The sequence below is a fragment of the Mesoplodon mirus genome, assembly GCF_964341445.2.
Source record: "Mesoplodon mirus genome assembly, chromosome: X".
In the NCBI taxonomy this organism is placed as follows: domain Eukaryota; kingdom Metazoa; phylum Chordata; class Mammalia; order Artiodactyla; family Ziphiidae; genus Mesoplodon; species Mesoplodon mirus.
Window position 1 is genome coordinate 62,617,178 of NC_138981.1, and position 20,341 is coordinate 62,637,518.

Below are 20,341 nucleotides of genomic sequence, written 5' to 3' on the forward strand. Positions count from 1 at the left end.
TGAATTAAGTATATTTAACTTCAACCTGAAAAAACTTGTGAGCTAGAAATTCAGAAACTTCAAGGCCAAGTCAAGGCTGAAGGCCAATAAATAGAAAGAAAGCTTCTCAATCCCAAAGGAGTCCCTGGAAAAGGAGTAAAGCCTGACTTTCAAAAGGGCTGTAGTTAACAGTGGAGATGCAGGTCTGACACCCAAAGCCCACCCTCCTCCTACCCTGTCGAAGCAGGTCTCTGTCAGGGCAGTGAGCACTAGTAGCCCCAACAACTGCCACAGAAGTGTCTTTGAAGAACAGACGGTGATCAATTCTCCCTCTGTGCACGGCCGTTTTCTTTCCTATTAAAAAAGAAAACTTATTGAGAAAAAACTGTCCTGTTGGGGAAGGCTAACTGCACTTCAGTTGAACTGAAGGTTTAACTGCTGAGAAACCACATGTATCCCTTAGACAAATATATAAGTGCATATGGGTCATCGTTCCCAAGCAAATATGGGGAAATTTTCACAGGTGTGAAGGTTAGCCATGCTTCTCTTCCTTTGAGAAATGTGAGTTAACTGAATCCCAAACAATTCAAAGCTTTCCTTGGAATGTAAAATGCCACAAACGGCAGAGCCTTCAAATTCACACTAACTTAAAAAGCATTCTGATCTTGTTAAAATTATCTTCTCTCCAATTCACACTCTGATTATCTGTACAATGTACATATGCACACCAATTATAATTTACTTATCAGAGGATGTGGGGAAGAGCGCATCTGCAAGGCCCATGGTAGGTAATAATCAATAGGAACACAGACAGAGATATTCAGTTTAGGCACAGCAAAGCTCTGTTTTTAATGGATTTTCTTTAAAACCAACCAACTGGACTATGCATTATAGTTTATAAATTACTCTGTAGTTTAAAGGAATAAAACTTTCCCCCTCTGACAGAAAGGCAGCCCTTGTCCCAATAACATGAAAGATAATGAGATGAAATGATTGCTCACCTGACTTAACTCAGCAATCCTCCGCGGATGAGACGGAAAGTTAAATGGAGGCTGAAGACCTGAAGATAGAGGAGCCTGAATTTCCAAAGTTGAACCTGGACAGAAACATCTGGGGTAAAACAGTTCACTTGATAGCAGGTTGGCTCCCAGGAATCTCTCTGTCCTGGTAGCCAGATAAAGGAACCAAAAGGCAGATCTCTACTTGGGAAATCAATTGAGTAATTTGGAATAAGTAAGTCTCATTCTAAAGTGCTTCTTCAGGGTGGTGGGGGAGGGATGAATTGGGAGATTGGGATTGACATATACACGCTACTATATATAAAATAGAGAACTAATAAGGACCTACTGCACAGCACAGGGAACTCTACTCAATACTCTTGTAATGGCCTATATGGAAAAAGAATCTAAAAAAGAGTGGATATATGCATATGTATAATTGATTCACTTTGCTGTACACCTGAAACTAACACAACATTGTAAATCAACTATACTCCAATAGTTTTTTTTTAAATGCTTCTTCCATGGAGTGTGGTTAAATTACAAAAACATGTGTATAATAAAGGTTGTTAGGATGGAGACATCACAAGAGGAAATACCAGAGAGGTCAAGGGTAATTAAGAAAGTCCAAAGATGACACTGTAGTATCCTGGGGCAATTAAGAGCTTAGGCTCTTCCATCATAAGATATGGGTTCTAAAAGGGAGTCTACAATTTAGTCTGGCCATGCTTGGATGAGTTTTGAACTTCTCTTGGTTTGATAACCTGTCTTTGAAATGTAATAAAAATGATACTAACACCAGAGTTGGTGAGATTATTACATCAAGTAGAAGCAATTAGAACAATTCTAGGTTTGGCTATCTCTAAAATGAACCAAACTTGGGAGGAAATGGCCTGTATTAAAAGGTCTTTTCTGTATGGTTCATTGTGTGTTTGAAAACCAGATGTGGTCATATCCAGGTGTTCTATTAGAAAGGTACCCCAGTTAATCCTAACACACCTATCCTATATACTCTTCTGATTGCCTCTACTTTGCTGGTCCAGCATTTAAACTTAAAAAAAAGGGCAAATCTTAAAGAGTTCCTGATCTTCCTAGGAGCACAGTTACCCCTGGACATTGAAAAGGACCTCAATTTACCTCCAACTAAAGCATCACTGATAAAGATAATGAGAGAGAACCTACAGAGCAGAGACTCTGGGGATGAACTGCTTGAATCGCTCTGTGACATTTCGGGAGCAATGTTACTGAGTTTAACTGACCTCAATTACAGCAGCTGAAGAAAACAAGGGATAATATTAGAATTTACTTCCTGACCATTAAAACTGAGTCAAAGCACACATAGAACAGTGTGTAACACTTACTATGTGCTCAGTTAATGTGAACTATTGTTATCAAAAGACTATTATAAAAGAAAGAGGATATTGTATAAAACCGACTGCTGTCTGTAATAGAACAAATAGATATGATTAAGAGGTATTTAAATGAGAAGGAATAGTTGTATTTGGTAGAAAGTGCTAGGAAAACAGATTAAAAGGTTAAAATAATATTTCAACCATTAAAAGTGTTATCAACTAGTGAAAGTGAAAGGAACAGAGGCATCTCATAACATAGGACTGAAAGAGGAAGGCAAAGGATGGTGGATGACAGCAGGGCACAGAATGAGTATGTCTGTCAGAGGTGAGACAATAAATTAAGTGTGAAGGGATGTAGGGATGTATGGACAACATTTGCTTCTTGAATGTGGGTCTAATTACTTTACACTTGACTGTCTTCACATCAGCTAATCAAGAGGTGCAAAACAAACAAAAAATAATCGGGTCTCTAACAAGTTTATAATAAAAGAAATTATCATGGAGATACGTACACAAAGATGTTTCTGTAAGTATGTTAACTGTACTGATATGTTCAAATTTTATTTTTAAAAAAACTTAAAATAATTCTAATGTCTAAAAAAGAGATAGATGTTATACCAAAAAATCATGGTCCAAATGAGATTAGTGTGTATTCATATTTAAAGACAGGAAAATGTTTTTGTTAATTTAAGAGCCATCTAAACATGTTATCAGTATACATACATATACTAAAAAGAAATGTACCAAAAATCTGAGTAGTTCTGGATATTCTTCTTTTAATTGTGCTATGCTTTTTTACTTTAGTTTTTTACAATGAATACCTATGCCTTTTATAATTTTTAAATACACTGTATAATGGGGGAAAGAAAATGATTCTTTGAGTGATAGATACATAGATTTGAACTTATTCCTCCCTGAAGAAATTGACTAAACGTCCTCAGAAAATATGAAGAGAATAAGGAGAAAAGGAAAGTAAAAAGCAAATGTTCAGGAAAGAGATAGCAATTCTACACAAAATACTGACCTATATTAAAAATTATAGCTAAAAGAAAAATATATTTTAAATCACATAAAACTATTTACCCAATTAGTATTACTGTTCAATTTTAATCAAGGAAAATAGACACTGATGCCAAAGGTATCTCAACTAAAATAGGAAAATATTTTTGTTAATTTTTGGATAGCTTGTGCTGATATTAATATAGATGCCTCATAATTTCAGCAGACCAAAGTTTTATCTTAATACTACAGAGCCAATTTCAAGATTTTTATTCCAAGAGCTAAATAATTCTCTACTGTACAGTTTACTGTGAGCAATTTAATTCGCTTAATAAAATGTAGAAACAATTAACCAAAAACATTACATGCATGTTGTAGAGCAGGGCTATCCATCAGACAGTAAACAAAATGTGTTTTATAAACAAAGTGTATATATAAACAAATATATACTAATATATGTTGTATAAAAACAAAATGTGTCATATAAACAAACTGAATGCATAAATAAAGTGTGATATATACATACACACACAATGAAATATCATTTGGCCATAAAAAAAGCAATGAAGTTCTGGTACATGCAACACTGATAAACCTTGAAGATATGCTAAGTAAAATAAACCACACACAAAAGGACAAATACTATACTGCTCCAATTATATGAGGTACCCATAATAGGCAAATTCACAGAGACGAAAAGTATATTTAGAGGTTACCAGGGGTTAAGGAGAGAGGGAATGTGACTAATGTACCATAGTAACTGATATAAAATGTTAATATAGGGGACCCTGAGTGGGGCATATATGAGAACTCTTTGTAACTTTGTGTACACTAAAAACTGTTCTAAAAACAAAAAGTTTATTTAAAGAAAATAACCAGAATGATGACATCCACATCCCCCCAAATTTTACTCTATAAATAGGTCACCACACATTTTGATCTTTCCATGTACTAAAAATTAGACTTATTACAAATTCAATAAAGGAAATTGAATCAAGTTTGTAATATCCTTGTTGAGGCCCCTGATGTGCAAGGAAAATTCGGGGATAACCTGTTGTGTGATATTGTGCTAAAATACAGGCTAAAATACAGCCTTGTATTTTGAAGAAAATTAATTAAGCAACTATAAAAATGGTTAAGTAAAACATTTCTGGATGGGCAACTGAGAAGAACTTTAATAAAAATTGTTCATATTTTTCCAAATTTTGCAAAGATACCATCATATAGAAATCATATAAAAATACTCACACAAGGAAATATGGATCATGTTTTCACTTCACCATTATTTGTGAAAGGAACAAAAGGCTTTAAAGTAATCTGTTAAATAAATTATATTATGCATAAATTTTAATTTCAAACTAACAGCCAAATATTCTGATGTATAGTCCAGAGTCACATGTTAAGTGCCAAAATTGATAATTTTTAGAACATAAAATTGAGTGACTTGTGTATGACAAAGGGTCCTGTTTAAGGCATGCAAAGACACAAGGCAAGACAGAGGACTCTATGAATATGGCAGTCATGAAACATCCCATAAATATCACTTTGATAAGACTATCTCAACCAAGAACACAAGCAATATGCAGCAATAGGCATGCAAGAAAGCACAGATCATGAAATATTATAGTACTTTTTCTGCTTTAGCTCTTTTATTATGCTATGTGTATGCTGATTAAAATCACCCTACATATTAATTTTAACATGTAAAATTTCCTGTTATAAAGCCCATGTATATATATATATACACCATACATCTTTACGGTACACCTGGCAGGAAAAATAAGTATAAAAGCAGCTGGGAAAAACAAAAACCCTGGGTAGAACTGACATAAAATAGAATAATGAAAAAAATTCAGATGGAGACTACTCTAGTAAACTGTTAAAGTGGGAAAGTCAAGAGCCATGATGAACAGTCATTGACACAAATGTTATGTAGAACCAAGAAATTTAGAATATATGGAATGGTGTCAAATAAATGAATCTAAATATGGACAGGCAGCAAGTGGGCACAGCAAATAGTAACATAATACTTACACAATCAAAATAATTCCATACTGTCACAGAAAAGACAGTTAATGGACTCACACACCAATGAGTCCAGAAGCAGACCCAAATAAATTATGAAATTTACTATTTGACAAGATGTAATTTTAAATGAGTGAGGAAAAGATGAATTTTCAATAAATAGTACTGGGCAATTGGCTAACCTTTTAAAATAGAATGTGAGATCATTATATGACTACTGACATCAAAATAAGATCTAAATGGAACAATGATTTTGATTAAATTATAACAATACTAAAAAGTTCAACTTGTAGGGCTGCTCATGTGATGTTTTTTTCCTCTGGCCTAACCATGTGGTACTTATATTCACAGATTTCCTAAAATTGAATCATCCTTGCATGGCTGGCATGAACACTACTACTTGCTTGTATACTAGTCATGAATTTGCTCCTGGATTCTTCTCACCAAGTTTATATTTAGGTTATTTGCTTATACACTTGACCCTTGAACACCGCTAGGGTTAGGGGTGCTGACCCCCCCCCGCGCAGTCAAAACTCCACACACAACTTTACAGTCAGCCCTCCATACCTGGGGTTCCACATCCAAGGATTCAACCAACTCGGGATGGTATAGTATAGAACGTATTTATTGAAAAACTAAATACTCGTATATAAGTGGGCCCTGGCAGTTCAAACCCCTGTTGTTCAAGGATCAACTGTATATCACTGTCAGAGACTGGTCCACAGATCTATTTTTATCAGGCTATTGTTTCTACAATATGCTGACTTTATAACAAGAGTATCAACTTATATATGCGGAGACTATCTCTGAAAAATTACACATGAAATTAGTAACAGTACTTGTATCTGGGAAGAAGGAAGATTGAGGATTAGAAACCAGGGGTGGAAAGGCAACTTTTAACTATATCCACTTTAGTACAAACTGAACTATTTACTATTTGCATGTATCATTGTTTTTCGAAAAAAACTATTATAATCTGTGAGTGACAGTAAAACTGGAACATTTTCAAAGGGCAATCTAGCAACCGAATGAATCAAATTATTAAATGTGCATATTCTCTTTACTCAAATTATCATACAGAATTACTAGTGCAAGTACCCCAAAACAAGTGTACAACATACAGAAAAATATAAATGACACGTAACACACTATTTGCATTTAGGGGATGACACATATGGTATTGTAGACATATTGGTATTATATTCATACCAATGTTTATTCAACATTTAATGAGCACCTACTAAGTGCCAGGCAGTTTTAAGAGATGGAATCACAGCATTCTAAAAGGACAAAAATGCTTGGTCTACAAAGACACAAACCCTGTATATATCAGCAAAGAGCTTACGTATCAGCAGCAACAACCAAATTGCCACTAGGCTGCCAATCAATCAGGGGTTATAGGGAAATACACCAATGCAAAATGGCAGGCCACCTTATGATATTCAACCTAACCTGAGTTGAAAGTGTTAATGCTTAGCTGACTCCTACAAATTCTACAATATACCTTTGAGTTCCATGACTTTGGTAGAAATTCATTGGTTTTAAAGATGTTCATACAACCTGTTGGAAGTAGATATGTCTACACCCTACATTACAATGTAATTTCAGACCCAGGGTGCAATGCTTGTATAATATGATATGCCAACTGTTCAATCCCAGGTACTGACAGACATCAATGTAATCTCTCAACTAGGAAATAATAGAGCCGAAAGTATCAAACTACCAATTATAGATCAGTCACTAAAGTTACTATAAGATACACTGACCCCTTGGGCTTGATCACAATATTTGGTCTAACATCAGAGGGAATATTCTGGGTCAAAAGAACCCCCCAAGCAGAACTTAAGCCAGACACTTAACACTACTTCAACAGATTTTTAAGTTTCTACAAAGTGAAAATAAACTGTAAATTATGCCAGGCTGCCAAGGTATCATGATTCCAAGAGAAAGGAATGGGTGATGATCAACAACATGAAATTAAAAAATGACAAAATTTATCTAGAGACATCATGAAAAAGGCTGCATTTATGAATGACATGATTCCTGACCCAGAATTACAAAAATTTTAGCAAGAACACCTAATGGACAAAAGTAGGTCCCTTGGAACCTCTAAAAATTGGAATTTAAGCCCCTTGGTGGCAATATATTGACATATATGGTGGTCAAGTCCACTGCAAAATTACCAGAAGTCCTTCAGAGAACAAGATCTACCAATGTTAGCTTGGTTACTTGGCCCCAAATATGGGTTCTGCCTTAGGGTACAACTTTGGTGATAAAATTCCCCTGAAGTCCAACGTTGCAAAGTCCTCCTCCTCTCCCCTCCTATCACCTCTACTGTTAGGTAACCTTCCTTCCTACGTACCTTGTACTTAACTCTATTATACTTCCCCTAGCTTACTGATCTCCCAGAGAAAACCTAGAACCTACTGCATGTATAAATTATGTACAGTACCCATGCATGGTACAGGAGGCATTTAATGTATACAAGTTGAATAAAAAGCTTATCAAGAAGAAAAATGAGTGAACATAGCTTTTTGTTAAAAAAAAGAAAACCTCTTATTAAAACATAGTTTATCCTCAAGTCCATTCTCTAGTAGGTATGTGTCTTTATTCCTGTCTTGCCCCTAGGCTCTTCATGACCTTTTTTTTTTTTTTTCTTAGATTCCATATATATGTGTTAGCATACAGTATTTGTTTTTCTCTTTCTGACTTACTTCACTCTGTATGACAGAGGGGGAAGGGCAAGCTGTGACAAAGTGAGAGAGTGGCATGGACATATATACACTACCAAACATAAAATAGCTAGCTAGTGGGAAGCAGCCGCATAGCACAGGGAGATCAGCTCGGTGCTTTGTGACCACCTAGAGGGGTGGGATAGGGAGGGTGGGAGGGAGGGAGATGCAAGAGGGAAGAGATACGGGAACATATGTATATATATAACTGATTCACTTTGTTATAAGCAGAAACTAACACACCAATGTAAAGCAATTATACTCCAATAAAGATGTTAAAAAAGATTAAAAAAAACAAAAAACAAAAAACATAGTTTAAAGACCAGCGTGTAAAAGAAATCAACAGATCAGCGAACACAATATACCTTAGAAATATACACTATAAAACATTACAGTAAAAATTAAAGGTGTATCTTGTCACCAGAACCTTCCAAACCTATCAATTCTGCTACCTTTCCCCTCTCTATGTAAAAAATTATATATAGAAAATTCTTGCTCTCATCCCTGGATACACCTGCCCCATTCTCCCAACACCTACAGGTAACCACTTTTATATAATCTGTGTTATTTTTTTTAACATAAGTGAACATTGTACATTTCACTTTTTCACTTAACAATATATCACCGCAGAGACTGCTTCCTCATGTGTTTTTACAGCAACCTAGTATTCCACACTCATGGGCTCCTGGGTTGTTTCCAATCTTTTACTATTATAAAACTGTCTGCAATGTTACATATGCAATTTGTTGCATACATAACAAATCACTGGATTTGTAACAAATCACAGGATCACTGGATCAAAGAATAAAGGCAACTATAGTTTTGATAAATATCTCCAAAGTGCCCTCCATAAGTATTATACTATTTTGTTCTCTAACAAACATTCTATAAATGCCAGTTTTCCCATAGTCCTTCCAGCAAAGTTCTCAAGTATTAACTTTCTCTGTAGTTTTGTTTTGCATTTCTCTTAAAAATGAGCTTGAGCATTCTTTCATAGGTTTAAGTGTTGTTTTTCTGTGAACTGTCCCTGTTCATGCCCACTGCTCATTTCAAACTGTGGTCTTTTGATTTTATTTAGAATTTTTTTATACATTAATGGAGATTAGCACTAAGTAATACATGTTGCATATATTTTCCAAGTTTCTCATTTTCTTTTGACTCCATTTAGTGTTTTTGACATGAAGTATTTTATTATGTTAGCTGTGCTTATGAATCATTTTATGGCTTCTATGTTTGAAGACATAGAAAGATAAAGATGTGTTTACAAATCAGTGAGCAAAGAATGGATTAACTAACAAATAGAATAAGCAAACAATTGGGAGAGAGAAAAAAGTAAATCCTTTCCACTTAAAAAAAAAGATTAATTAAGGATTGCAAGATTTTGACAGAATAAGAAAAAATACATAAACAAATATATTGATTTAGTCTTGAGATTTAGAATTCCTTTCTAAAAGTAAATCCAAACATTTTTATACATTAAACTCGATTAAATTTTACATCATGACATTTAAAAATCTTCCATATTAAGAATTTTGCTTTTGGTATTAGGAAAAGCACTGATATCCTTAATATTTTAAGCACTCTTTAAAGAGAAACATTTTAATGTTGTTTTAGAAGTGCTTTCCATTGTAATAAGCCTCTCTTCCCTTGGCTCCTAAGTGAAACTTCTCTGCAGTAGTCTTCTGAGTCTACTACTGTTAATTCCCAACCTAGCCTAGAAGAGAGCCAGTGAGGGTGACAGGCTGACAATTTACACACACTCAAGTTTTAAACATGCATAATGAAGTGAGAGCTAGAACTAGATCTCTAAGGATTCATGCAAAAGCATAAACTATGAGTAAGCAGAAGCTCTAGTGTAGAGAAGGATATAAAAGGTCAAAGGAAAGAGCAAAACAATCAGAGGTAAAGTAATGATAGAGCAGAAATGCAGAACAGGGGAAATCCCTGGCGGTCCAGTGGTCAGGACTCCACACTTTCACTGCAGAGGGCCTGGGTTTGATCCCTGGTCGGGGAACTAAGATCCCACAAGCCACCAAAAAAAAAAAAAAAAAAAAAAAAAGAGCAGAACATGGCCCATAAATAGAAACAAACACATAAAGGGTTTCTCCTGATGCCTCCATTTCCTGGTGGCCTTCTAGTTACCATGCCAGAGAGGCTCAGCCACTCACCAGTTCCTTTGGTGGGTTTCCAGTAAAATTCTTACCTCCCTTACTGCTCACTATCACTTGTACCCTTGCAAATTATCCTCCTCTCATTGGATCTATCATTTGCGCTCCTCATAACAAAAAACTTTACAAAACTAGAGATAAAATATAAAAATGTATAATATAAATTTGGTCTTTGTCCTCTGTTGGAAGCAGATCTCTAAAAAGCGTGAGTGATGGAGTGTTCTTTTGTTATTTACAAGAAGTCCATTTTGAGCACACCTAAGTTTATGCTAACGAGGTAACTCAAGATGGGCTTAGTTGCCAGAAAGACCAAGCATATTAGAAGATTGGACCTTTCAGCTCTATCCTCTAGATCTTCAGAGAGGAGAGGGGCTGGAGACTGAACTTAAGCAAGTGACCAATGATAAGACCCCAATAAAACTCTAGAAACCCAGAGCTCAAGGAGCTTCCTGGTTGGTGAACACTCTGATGTGCCAGGAAGGTGACATATCCTGAGTCCAAGGGGTGAGAGAATGGAAGCTCCTTATCCAGGGTCCTCCCAGACTTTGTCCTATGTATCTTTTTCATTTGGCTGCTCCTGAGTTGTATCCTTTATAATAAAACTGTAATTGTAAGTATAGCACTTTCAGGGAGTTCTAGAAATTATTCTAGCAAATTAACAAACCCAAGATGGTCACAGGAATCCCTGAATTTAGCTGATTGGTCAGTATAGGTTGCCCTAAGATTTACTAAAGGGAAGGCAGTCTTCAGGAAGATGTTGCCCTTAACTTGTGGGATCTGGTATTAACTTGGGGTAGTTAGCATCAGAATTGAATTGAAGCCAGGTGGTGTAACAGACGGGGTGTCATAACAGTATCAATCTCTCACTGTCAACCTACCAACTATTTATTTTTTCCAACATAGTATATTTTCATTAAGAAAAAAAATCAAACCAAAACACCCCATAAGAAATAATAATTACTTATGTAAATCTGTCTCAAAAGATAACCAATGTGAACATTTTGGTGTCTTAATAGACTTCCACATTTTTACTTTTGATGCAGGAAAATGCATCAAAGGGGTTACAGCAATTTCTTCAATTTCTGATAAGGGAGAAAAATAGTATTACCTGAATTGAATTATGCCCAGGTAGCACAATCAATCTGCTTTGAAATCTTCTCAAATGGAGAGGCCTGTTACTTTAAACTGACTTTCAGTTTTTTAATTAAATTCATGTGAAACCATAGAACAAAACTTTAATATTCCCTTGGACTTCTTTCTTAAAGAATGGTTCCTTGAAGGTGAATTTCCTAATTAATGTGTGGGGAAGGAATGACACCCAAAATTTTAAATTAACACACTTCTCTCAGTTAACTATTTCCAACAGTGTAAGGAGGAAAAAAGGAAAAAATAGCCACTATATCAAAGATTTTGTTAAAAATACTTTACAAGTTAAGCTTAAGTCGCTCTTTGACATAACCTAAAAGGCTCCCTAAAATTTTTTTACATGCCCCAAACAGAATGGAAATCATATATTTAAACTCACTCTTATCACCTTAAGCAGGACTTGAATGGGATCAATCATAGAATGCTATAATTTTGATCTATTATTATACATTCAACCCATGTACACAGGAAAGAGTTAACATAGCAGGCCTAAGACTACTATCCTCAGAAAGACCTGCTTGCAAGGTTGGCCCTTGGCTGGCATCAGGAAACTTTACTGGTAAACAGTTCCCTGCACTGATAGAAAACTTTCCCTAACTGATAAGGGTGGCTCACTGTGCCTAAATTGCTTATATAAATAATGTGGATCACATTGAATACCTACTTTCCTTCTGGAAGTCTGATATCTTGGTATGTGCTAAGCACAAAGTGCCTACGTGACCAGCCCACAATAAAAGCCTTGGTTGCTGAGTCTCTTAACAGGTTTCCCTGGCAGAAACATGGCACACGTGCTGCTGTATTTTTATTGCAAGGGGATGCTCTGTGTGACTGCTCATGGGAAGGAGAAAGCAGATGGAAGCCTGCACAGGGACTCCTCCAGACTCCACGTGTGTCTTTTTCTTTATGCTAACTTTACAAAGGCTATGTATCCTTACTATGTTAGCCCTGAGTAAAACTATATGCTGAGTCCTGTGATCCAGTGACACCCCCCACATACCATCCATTTTTTGATATTAAGTAGCCAAATCATATAGGCCACCTTTGTTTTCCTTGAAGTTTCAAAATGCATTTTTACAACCACAATTAAATATAATATATATTTACATTATAACAATTAGATGTTTTGGTTATAATTATCCTTACTGTCACATTTTTTAAATCACTGGATTAGAACTGTCAATAAATGAGGTTACAACTATCATAAAACTTACAACTTTGTAACTACTTCTGACTTAGAACAAAATGTTAAGCTGGTTTTTAAGCAAAACAATGCATTTTTCTGAACTAGGCAAGGTTTTTTTTTGTTTTTTTTTTTTGAGAGGGCACTTTACTCCCCACAAAAAGAAAAAAAAGTACATTTGTTTCCCAAACTTGTTCCCAGCAAGACATTTTTCTTCTTAGTGATGCAGAGGTTCTTTTTAGATATTAAGCTGTTACTCTGAGTTAAAATATTTTACATCCTACCTTTAGTTAATGACATTTCTATCAAGTTCCAGGCTACTAAAAGCAGGCACGTACACTTTTCAATTACAAATACTTCATGCAAATCTCCCTAGTTGGATGTATTCAAGGAATGTAAAAATCCTTTGGTAGCCCATTGTAGCCAACTTCCAACAACTGTGCCTCAGGAACAAGACAATACATATACATGCTGCTATCTCTGAACTGACTAAAGTAATTCTCTAGATAAATTAGAAAATGAGGGAGTTTCTCCTAACAAACTGTAACCACTGATTTTTATCATATTCTCTAATACTTCTTCAAATGCATACTTATGCTAATGCCTGCTGCCAGGAACATGTCGACACTATCAATCTTTTGTTAGGCTCTTTTCCATGGAAACAAACCAGGCTTAAGGGCCCTGAGAGAATTCACTGCAGCTTCTGTGACTAAAAATTATGGTTGGTAAGGAAATGAGAGTCAACTGTGCAAAGATAAATTACAAGGGCATTCATCATAGCTGACATATAATGAGAGGTAAATAATCTTCAACATGCCAATTTAATTTACTACAAGAAACATACCCATCTATGTAACCAGAATACTTGTTTCCACATGAGGAGCATATGCTTTTCTTGTAGCCAAATTGTAATCATGGAATTGCTTAATCAGCACAGAATCTGAACAGGTGGCATAATTAAATAAAATAAATGCTCAATAACAAAGACAGCCCAACATTGCAGTCTATACACCATTAACAGTGGTTTTAGATGAATGATGGGATTATAGCTTATCTTGCCTGCACTTTTTATATCCTTGTATTATTTGAATTGCTTATTATAAGTACCTCTTTATAACCAGGAAAAATAGCACTTCCATTTTGAAATAAGCTAGGAAAAATAAAGTTATTAAAATTAATAGAAAATTGTGGCTACATATGGCATAAAATACCTAAGGAGTAACATAAGAAATACTGGGGGGATCTACATGATGAAAATTATGATTATTAGGACATAAAAAGACTTGACTAAATGTCTCTAGAGGAGGAGAAATGTTACAAGCACGTTAATTCTGACCAAATGAATTTATAAATCAAATGCTACCACGATAAATATCCCTAAATGAATTTTTTTAGATGGAGTAGAATTTTACAAAGTAATTTTTTTATTTTTTAATTAATTTATTATTTTTTTTGGCTGCATTGGGTCTTCGTTGCTGCGTGCGGGCTTTCTCTAGTTGCGTTGAGCGGGGGCTACTCTCTTCGTTGCGGTGCGTGGGCTTCTCATTGCGGTGGCTTCTCTTGCTGTGGCACACGGGCTCTAGGCACGCGGCTTCAGTAGTTGTAACACACGGACTCAGTAGTTGGGGCTCGCAGGCTCTAGAGCGCAGGCTCAGTAGTTGTGGCGCACGGGCTTAGCTGCTCTGCAGTATGTGGGATCTTCCCGGACTAGGCCTTGAACCCGTGTCCCCTGCATTGGCAGGCGGATTCTTAACCACTGCGCCACCAGGGAAGTCCCCAAAGTAATTCTTATATTCAAGTTAATGATGAATTGGAGAACAGTAGCTAAGAAGATATTGAGAAAGAATAAACAAGAAATTTTACTATGAACAAGGAAGGAACAGACCAGGGGTCAGCAAACCACAGCCAATGGGTCAAATCTGGCTGCACACAGATCTTGCATTCACTGTCTCTGGTTGATTCCCTGAGTGAATAGTTGCAACAGAGACTCTGTGGCCTACAAGCCTCATATATTTGCTATCTGGAATTTTACAGAAAATGTTTGCCAACCCTTGCAATAGACACTTTAATTTTGCTGTCATGCCATAGGCTCTTCTCTAAGGGAGCTCATTAAGACCAAGAGAAGGCAAAATTACGAGGTAATACAATCCATGAATATCACAAGTAAGCAGAAGCTGGCAGGTAGAGAAATAAAGGTTGGGGAAGCCAGTTAATAGCAAAAGAGGACTTCCCTGGCAGTCCAGTGGTTAAGACTCTGCACTTCCACTGCAGCGGGCACGGGTTCAATCCCTGGTCAGGGAACTAAGATCCCACATGCAGTGCAACCAAAAAAAAATTTGTTTAATTAAAAAAATAAAAGCAAAAGAAGCATGAAGGAACTTTAAAAATACTGATGCCTGTGGCGATTAAATCACAATATCTCACCCTGGTTTATTTTTAAAGTGCCTCAGTTGATTCTAATGTACAGCTCTGATAGAGAGCCACTGAGCTAGAAGGAACAGCAAATGCACAGTGGCTGAGTGATGTCAGTGGTGTAGCACAAGAGTAATGAACCAAAAATCCCTGCTGTTAAGGTGCCCAGAGCTGCTCGAATCCAGTTCCCATACTCAATATTGTTCCTATACTTAGATTCCCGTTATAGCCCCATTTTCCACATTGTTCAACATATTTATACAAAATAAACCCCTATTAATGAGGCAGGCTGCGTGATTCTTCATTTCTTGAGACTAAAAGAGCCAATTTTATATAGAAATTTGTATCAGAAATACAGTTGCATGAAAACAGACCCCCAGGAGAAATAGAAAACATTTGGAATTGTTAGGGTATGACTGTAGGGTAGAAAATCATACACAATCCCCTCCAGACACCAGGATGCAAAGTTTTTTTTTACAAGTCCAGGTTATGTTGTGGCAAAGCCACTAATTACACAATTGCCTTTGTGACTGATACATACAGCCACTTAAGGTGAAGCACTGAGGCTATTGGTAGTGGTTGTATTATAGCAACAACAAAAAAATAAGCAGAGCGGGGTTTGGCAGTTATTTCTCTTCTGACAATGATGTGCAAATTCCAACATAACCATGAGGTGCTGACCCTGGAAAGCATGATTTTATCTCTCTTATAGCTAGACATGGTGCTCAGTTACCATTCCAACAGGCATGGAATAACATGGATCGGACCATAGGTTCCCAAGCTTGAGAACCACTGGACTAAATGTGTCCAGTGTTCAGGTTCCTACAAATGTTATGCCCGCATCCTTCTAAAGATCACCACCCTATCTATTGTCACAGCTGTAGCACAGCCCTTAATGACCAGCTTTTGTTTCACATTATCTAGTACTACATCCTCTCCAATGAGCACGACTGTCGGGACCAATCCATACACTGCCAGCATGTCTAAGCATGAAAAAGCACTGCACAAGTAAAGATAAACTAGGCCAATTAGATTCTCACTCTTTGGAATTTGAGTAGAAACAATGAAAACTAGGTCATTACCAGTAAAAGCTGAAGCTGAAAGCCTCATTGAAGTAGTGGCAAAGCCAGTCATGAGGAAGAAAAAAAAAAAAGTAGAGAGGAAGAGAATAGCTGAACAAATAACTGATTTAATTCAAGTCAACGGCACAATGGAAAAGGTCTACAAACTCCATGTGCTTAAGCTCCTAGAGCCACCACAGATGCAATTCCATACCACACTGTTCTTAAGATTCCTATGAAATCCTATCTTCCTTACTGTGTGTATCTTACTATGTGTATCTATTTGATAAATGTCTATTTCTTGAGCTAATCCTGCGTCTTATTTCTTGAAACCAGAAATCTTATGTAATTTAGAAAATAATGTAGAGTTGGGCTACATAAACAGAACTTTGGCAGGAAGTAAAATATTTAGACCTGGTTATGACTTGGTGGTGGGGCAGAGAACAGACACACCCCACCACAACCCAGGCTAGAAGGTTAAGGGCCTACAGTAACTGCAGCCAAGTTATTGTCACAGGACCACACATCCAATGAAGGTAACTTGTGGTAGAATTGCAACAGAGAAAACTGAAGTGGCCAAGAAGATCAGACAGGTGGATGCTTCTAAAATCGGCAGGGAAATTTCTAAAGTGGCCTCATGACATCAGACTATAGCATCTGGCTGTGACTTACTCTCCAACATTTCTGCTGGAAAAGAGCTGGAAAAGTATAAACAGAAGCATCTTTAGAAATGAGAAAATGAGATGAGGGGCATATGTGATTAGTGGTCAAGATGTAGAAATGCAATACAAACACACCTGAATCAAGTGGTGGCTACACTCACAGTCTCATCTAAGGTAAACTGTCCCACTCATAGTTCTGGAGATGAGGCAGTCTGAGAGAGCAATGAATTTTAGAATATGACCTGTCCTGTCACCCAAAGCTGAATGTACCAGGTGTGGGACACACTACCTAAGTGCTGTGTCATTGCACGACTCAGAAACTGACTACCCAAGCAGGGGGTGAGCTAAGCCATTTAAATCCTTGCATTGAGGAATAAAGTTTGTGAAATACAAAAAGAGTGAGGCCCATAGCAGAGGGAGCTGAATATTAAATGACAGCGCTGGGAAACATGAGATACAGCCAAGGACACTGGAGCAATAAGCAAGGTTTAGTGATGAATAACTGAAAATTTATGAGGAAGCAGAATATAAACAAAACTAGGAAGTAAACTAAATCTTGAGTAGATAATGAGGAAGGCAAAAAAGCAGAGAAAAGGAGGAATGAAGACATGTGATATATGGCATAAGGTCAGTTAATAATACTATAGCGAATACTGAAAATTTGCCAAGAGAATAGATTGCAGGTACTCTCATCACAAAAAAATAGGTAACTAGGTGAGAAGAAAGTCAATTAGTTTGATGGTTGACTATAGTAATCATTTCACTATGTATATCAAATCATCAAGTTGTATACCTTAAATATACAGAATTTGTATTTTAAAAAAAGATGTTAAAGGTAGCATACTAGATGAATGATACAAACCCCTGTTGCTTGCATCTATCTTGGAACCGTTTCCAATCCTCAAACCATTTTCCTCAGAGAGGAAACTGAATTTCATTTTCTTTATTTTTTAATTGTCTTATTCAAATACTGGATTTTCTTTATTTGGACTCTTATGAAACCTTTGTCTACCTTAGAGGCTGGCCATGCATAGCCATGGGTGGTCTAAATTGCCTGGCTGACCCAAGAGAGGTCCGTTTCTTGAAAATAAAAGAACCTACAATACCAGAAATTGCTAACAGAATTCCAGGCATAACTGAAGCTCACCAAGAATGTGAGTTTCCTCGATTTGGTTAGGGTGTCACAGTAGGGGATAAGGAAGTGAGAATCCCCCCAAATATTAGAATAGAATGATAATAGCCACTAAGGAGGCCATGACAGAGCTGTTAATTAGGCATTTAAAGCCATCAAAGATGATGCTGTGAGGGATCTGGCGACTGTTGCAATAGAGCAACTTTCCAAGTTTTTCTTTAATGCCAGGTAGTAATTATTTTAGGTTTTGCAGGCCATTTGGTCTGTGTCACAACTACTTTGCCACTTTAGCATAAAAGCAGCCATAGACAATACATAAATGAATGTGTGGCTGTGTTCCAATAAAACTGAAATCTGATTTTTGTATAATTTTCACAGGTTATAACACTATTCTCCTTTTGATTTTCTTCAACCATTAAAAAATGTAAACACCATTCTCCACTCATAGGCTGTATATACATATATAAAAAAAGCGGTGGGCCACGTTTGGCCTGTGGGCCATAGCTTGATATATAGAAATGGAAGGTTTTATCAAAGATGGTCATGCAAGTATTTTTTAACTTGATTATATTTGAGATACTCAAGGATATTCTGATGACTGTGTAAACTTTCTGTTTAATGGGTTACTCCTGTTCTTTTTTCTAAACCGTCTTAACCCTTTTTAAGTGCACAGTTCAGTAGCATTAATCATATTCATATTGCTGAGCAACAAATCTCCAGAAATTTTTCATCTTGCAAAATTCAAACTCTATACCCACTAAACAACAACTCCTCATTCTCCCCCTCCCCTCAAGCCCCTGGCAATCACCAGAGTTTTAAGAAACACTGTGTGAGCCAAAGGAGACCTGTCTACAGGAGGGATTTAGCTCAGAGGATGCCAGCTTACTCACACTATTTCACTCGGTGCCTTATAAAGTTGCTTAATCCACAGTAAGAAACAATTACATTAGAACAAAGATACACATACATACAAACATATAGCTGGAACAAAAATTTCACAAAGTACTTACCCTTTGCCAGATGGAGGCTAGTATTTTCTCATTTTTAAATATTATATCTTCATCTGTTCTTTCCTATCTATTCGAATCTATACAATTCCATTCAAAACTGCGACCTAGTTTTAAACACTACCCAAGGAAAACTGCCAACCCCAGGCCAAGTTGAACGGGTAGTACTACACACTCATGTTTCATACCACATGGGAAAAGGGTAATACTACAAACAAGTCAAAATTATAAAGAAGCAGAAGCTATGGGGTTATAAGAGCATTTATAAACACACTGCATTCGGGACTTCCCTGGTGGTCCAGTGGGTAAGACTACATGCTCCCAATGCAGGGGGCCCAGGTTCAATCCCTGGTTGGGGAACTAGATCCCACATGCATGCCGCAACTAAGAAGCCCACATGCTGCAACGAAGATCCCGCATGCCGCAACTAACACCCAGGGCAGCCAAAATAAGTAAATAAATAAATATTTAAAAAAATAAAATAAACACACTGTGTTGGCCTGCAGCATTTAAACAAATTTAAGCTAACAGCTCAAACTCAGGCTCCTTGCAGAGAGCTGGAAATCCTGTCAATGTTGGGCAGCATTTTTACTGGGCAACAATCAACAGGAGCCAAGGAGTAATAAATAGGCTTCTCCTTTGGATGAAAGGTTCATGTTCCACTGGACCACAAACCTAAACACTCCCTGTTAGAAGCATCAACTGCTCTTTACCATTGCATTTGAAATCTTTATTTTATTTTAAGAGAATTCTCTTTTCCAATGTCTGTATCAAAAGTAGAGCAACAAAAGAAAAGCCAAAAAAAAAAAAAAAACAAAACAAAAACAAAGCAGTGTTTCAAGAAATAAATAAGAAAATAAATATCAGAACCATCTTACACATTTACCCCATCTGGACCCTGCATGCATTTGCAATTGCAACCCTTGAAATAAAGGATGGAGAAGCCAGGTGTTAATGGATGCTTTGGAAGCTAGAAGAAACGAAGCAAAGTAAAAGAAACAGAGACTAAGTGTAATAATCATATTAACTGCAGAACACAAAAGTAAAGACCCACAAACATATTTCCAAATAAAGTCGCGTTCTCAGGTACCAGGGGTTAGGATTTTAACCTATCTTTGGGGAGACACCCAGGGTGGCTTCTACGATGTCGTCGTAGTGAATGACGAAGTGGAGTCTGGTGAGAGCGGAGAGCTGTTGACCATTTTTCAAGTGAGAGGGAAACACGAGAAAAAAAAGACTGAACCCTGTTTATTCTAGGATTTAAGAGATATTCAGAGTAAGGAATAGTATTCTTAGGCATAAGGAAACATCCATCAATTACAGTATGAGAGCTATTATATGTGTTCATAGAATTCCATATCTACCCAGAAGTATTGTAGATTGTAGATTTTTTATCAACTTGCACAAAATCTTAAAAAAGAAGAAAAAAAAAACGACCCACAAACTGCTGCTGTTGGTATATAAATATCTAATTAAGCTGGGATAAGT

The 20,341-nt window shown here is 36.6% G+C and overlaps 1 protein-coding gene across 9 annotated transcripts in view; it reads right to left on the minus strand.

Moving 5' to 3' along the window:
* The window catches only part of LOC309796482 (uncharacterized protein), a 62,152-nt gene that overhangs the window by 22,887 nt on the left and 18,924 nt on the right, over window positions 1-20,341 (minus strand). For 5 of the 9 annotated variants that reach the window (XM_082609650.1, XM_082609649.1, XM_082609648.1 and 2 more), the window contains exons 1-3: window positions 2,160-2,213; window positions 981-1,039; window positions 214-333 (exon numbers count right to left, since the gene is read on the minus strand). In XM_082609650.1, coding sequence (XP_082465776.1) covers window positions 214-333; window positions 981-1,039; window positions 2,160-2,205 — 225 coding nt within the window. In that variant the 5' untranslated portion in view covers window positions 2,206-2,213. The other 4 variants (XR_014292459.1, XR_014292460.1, XR_014292461.1 and 1 more) reach the window with 3 other exon arrangements.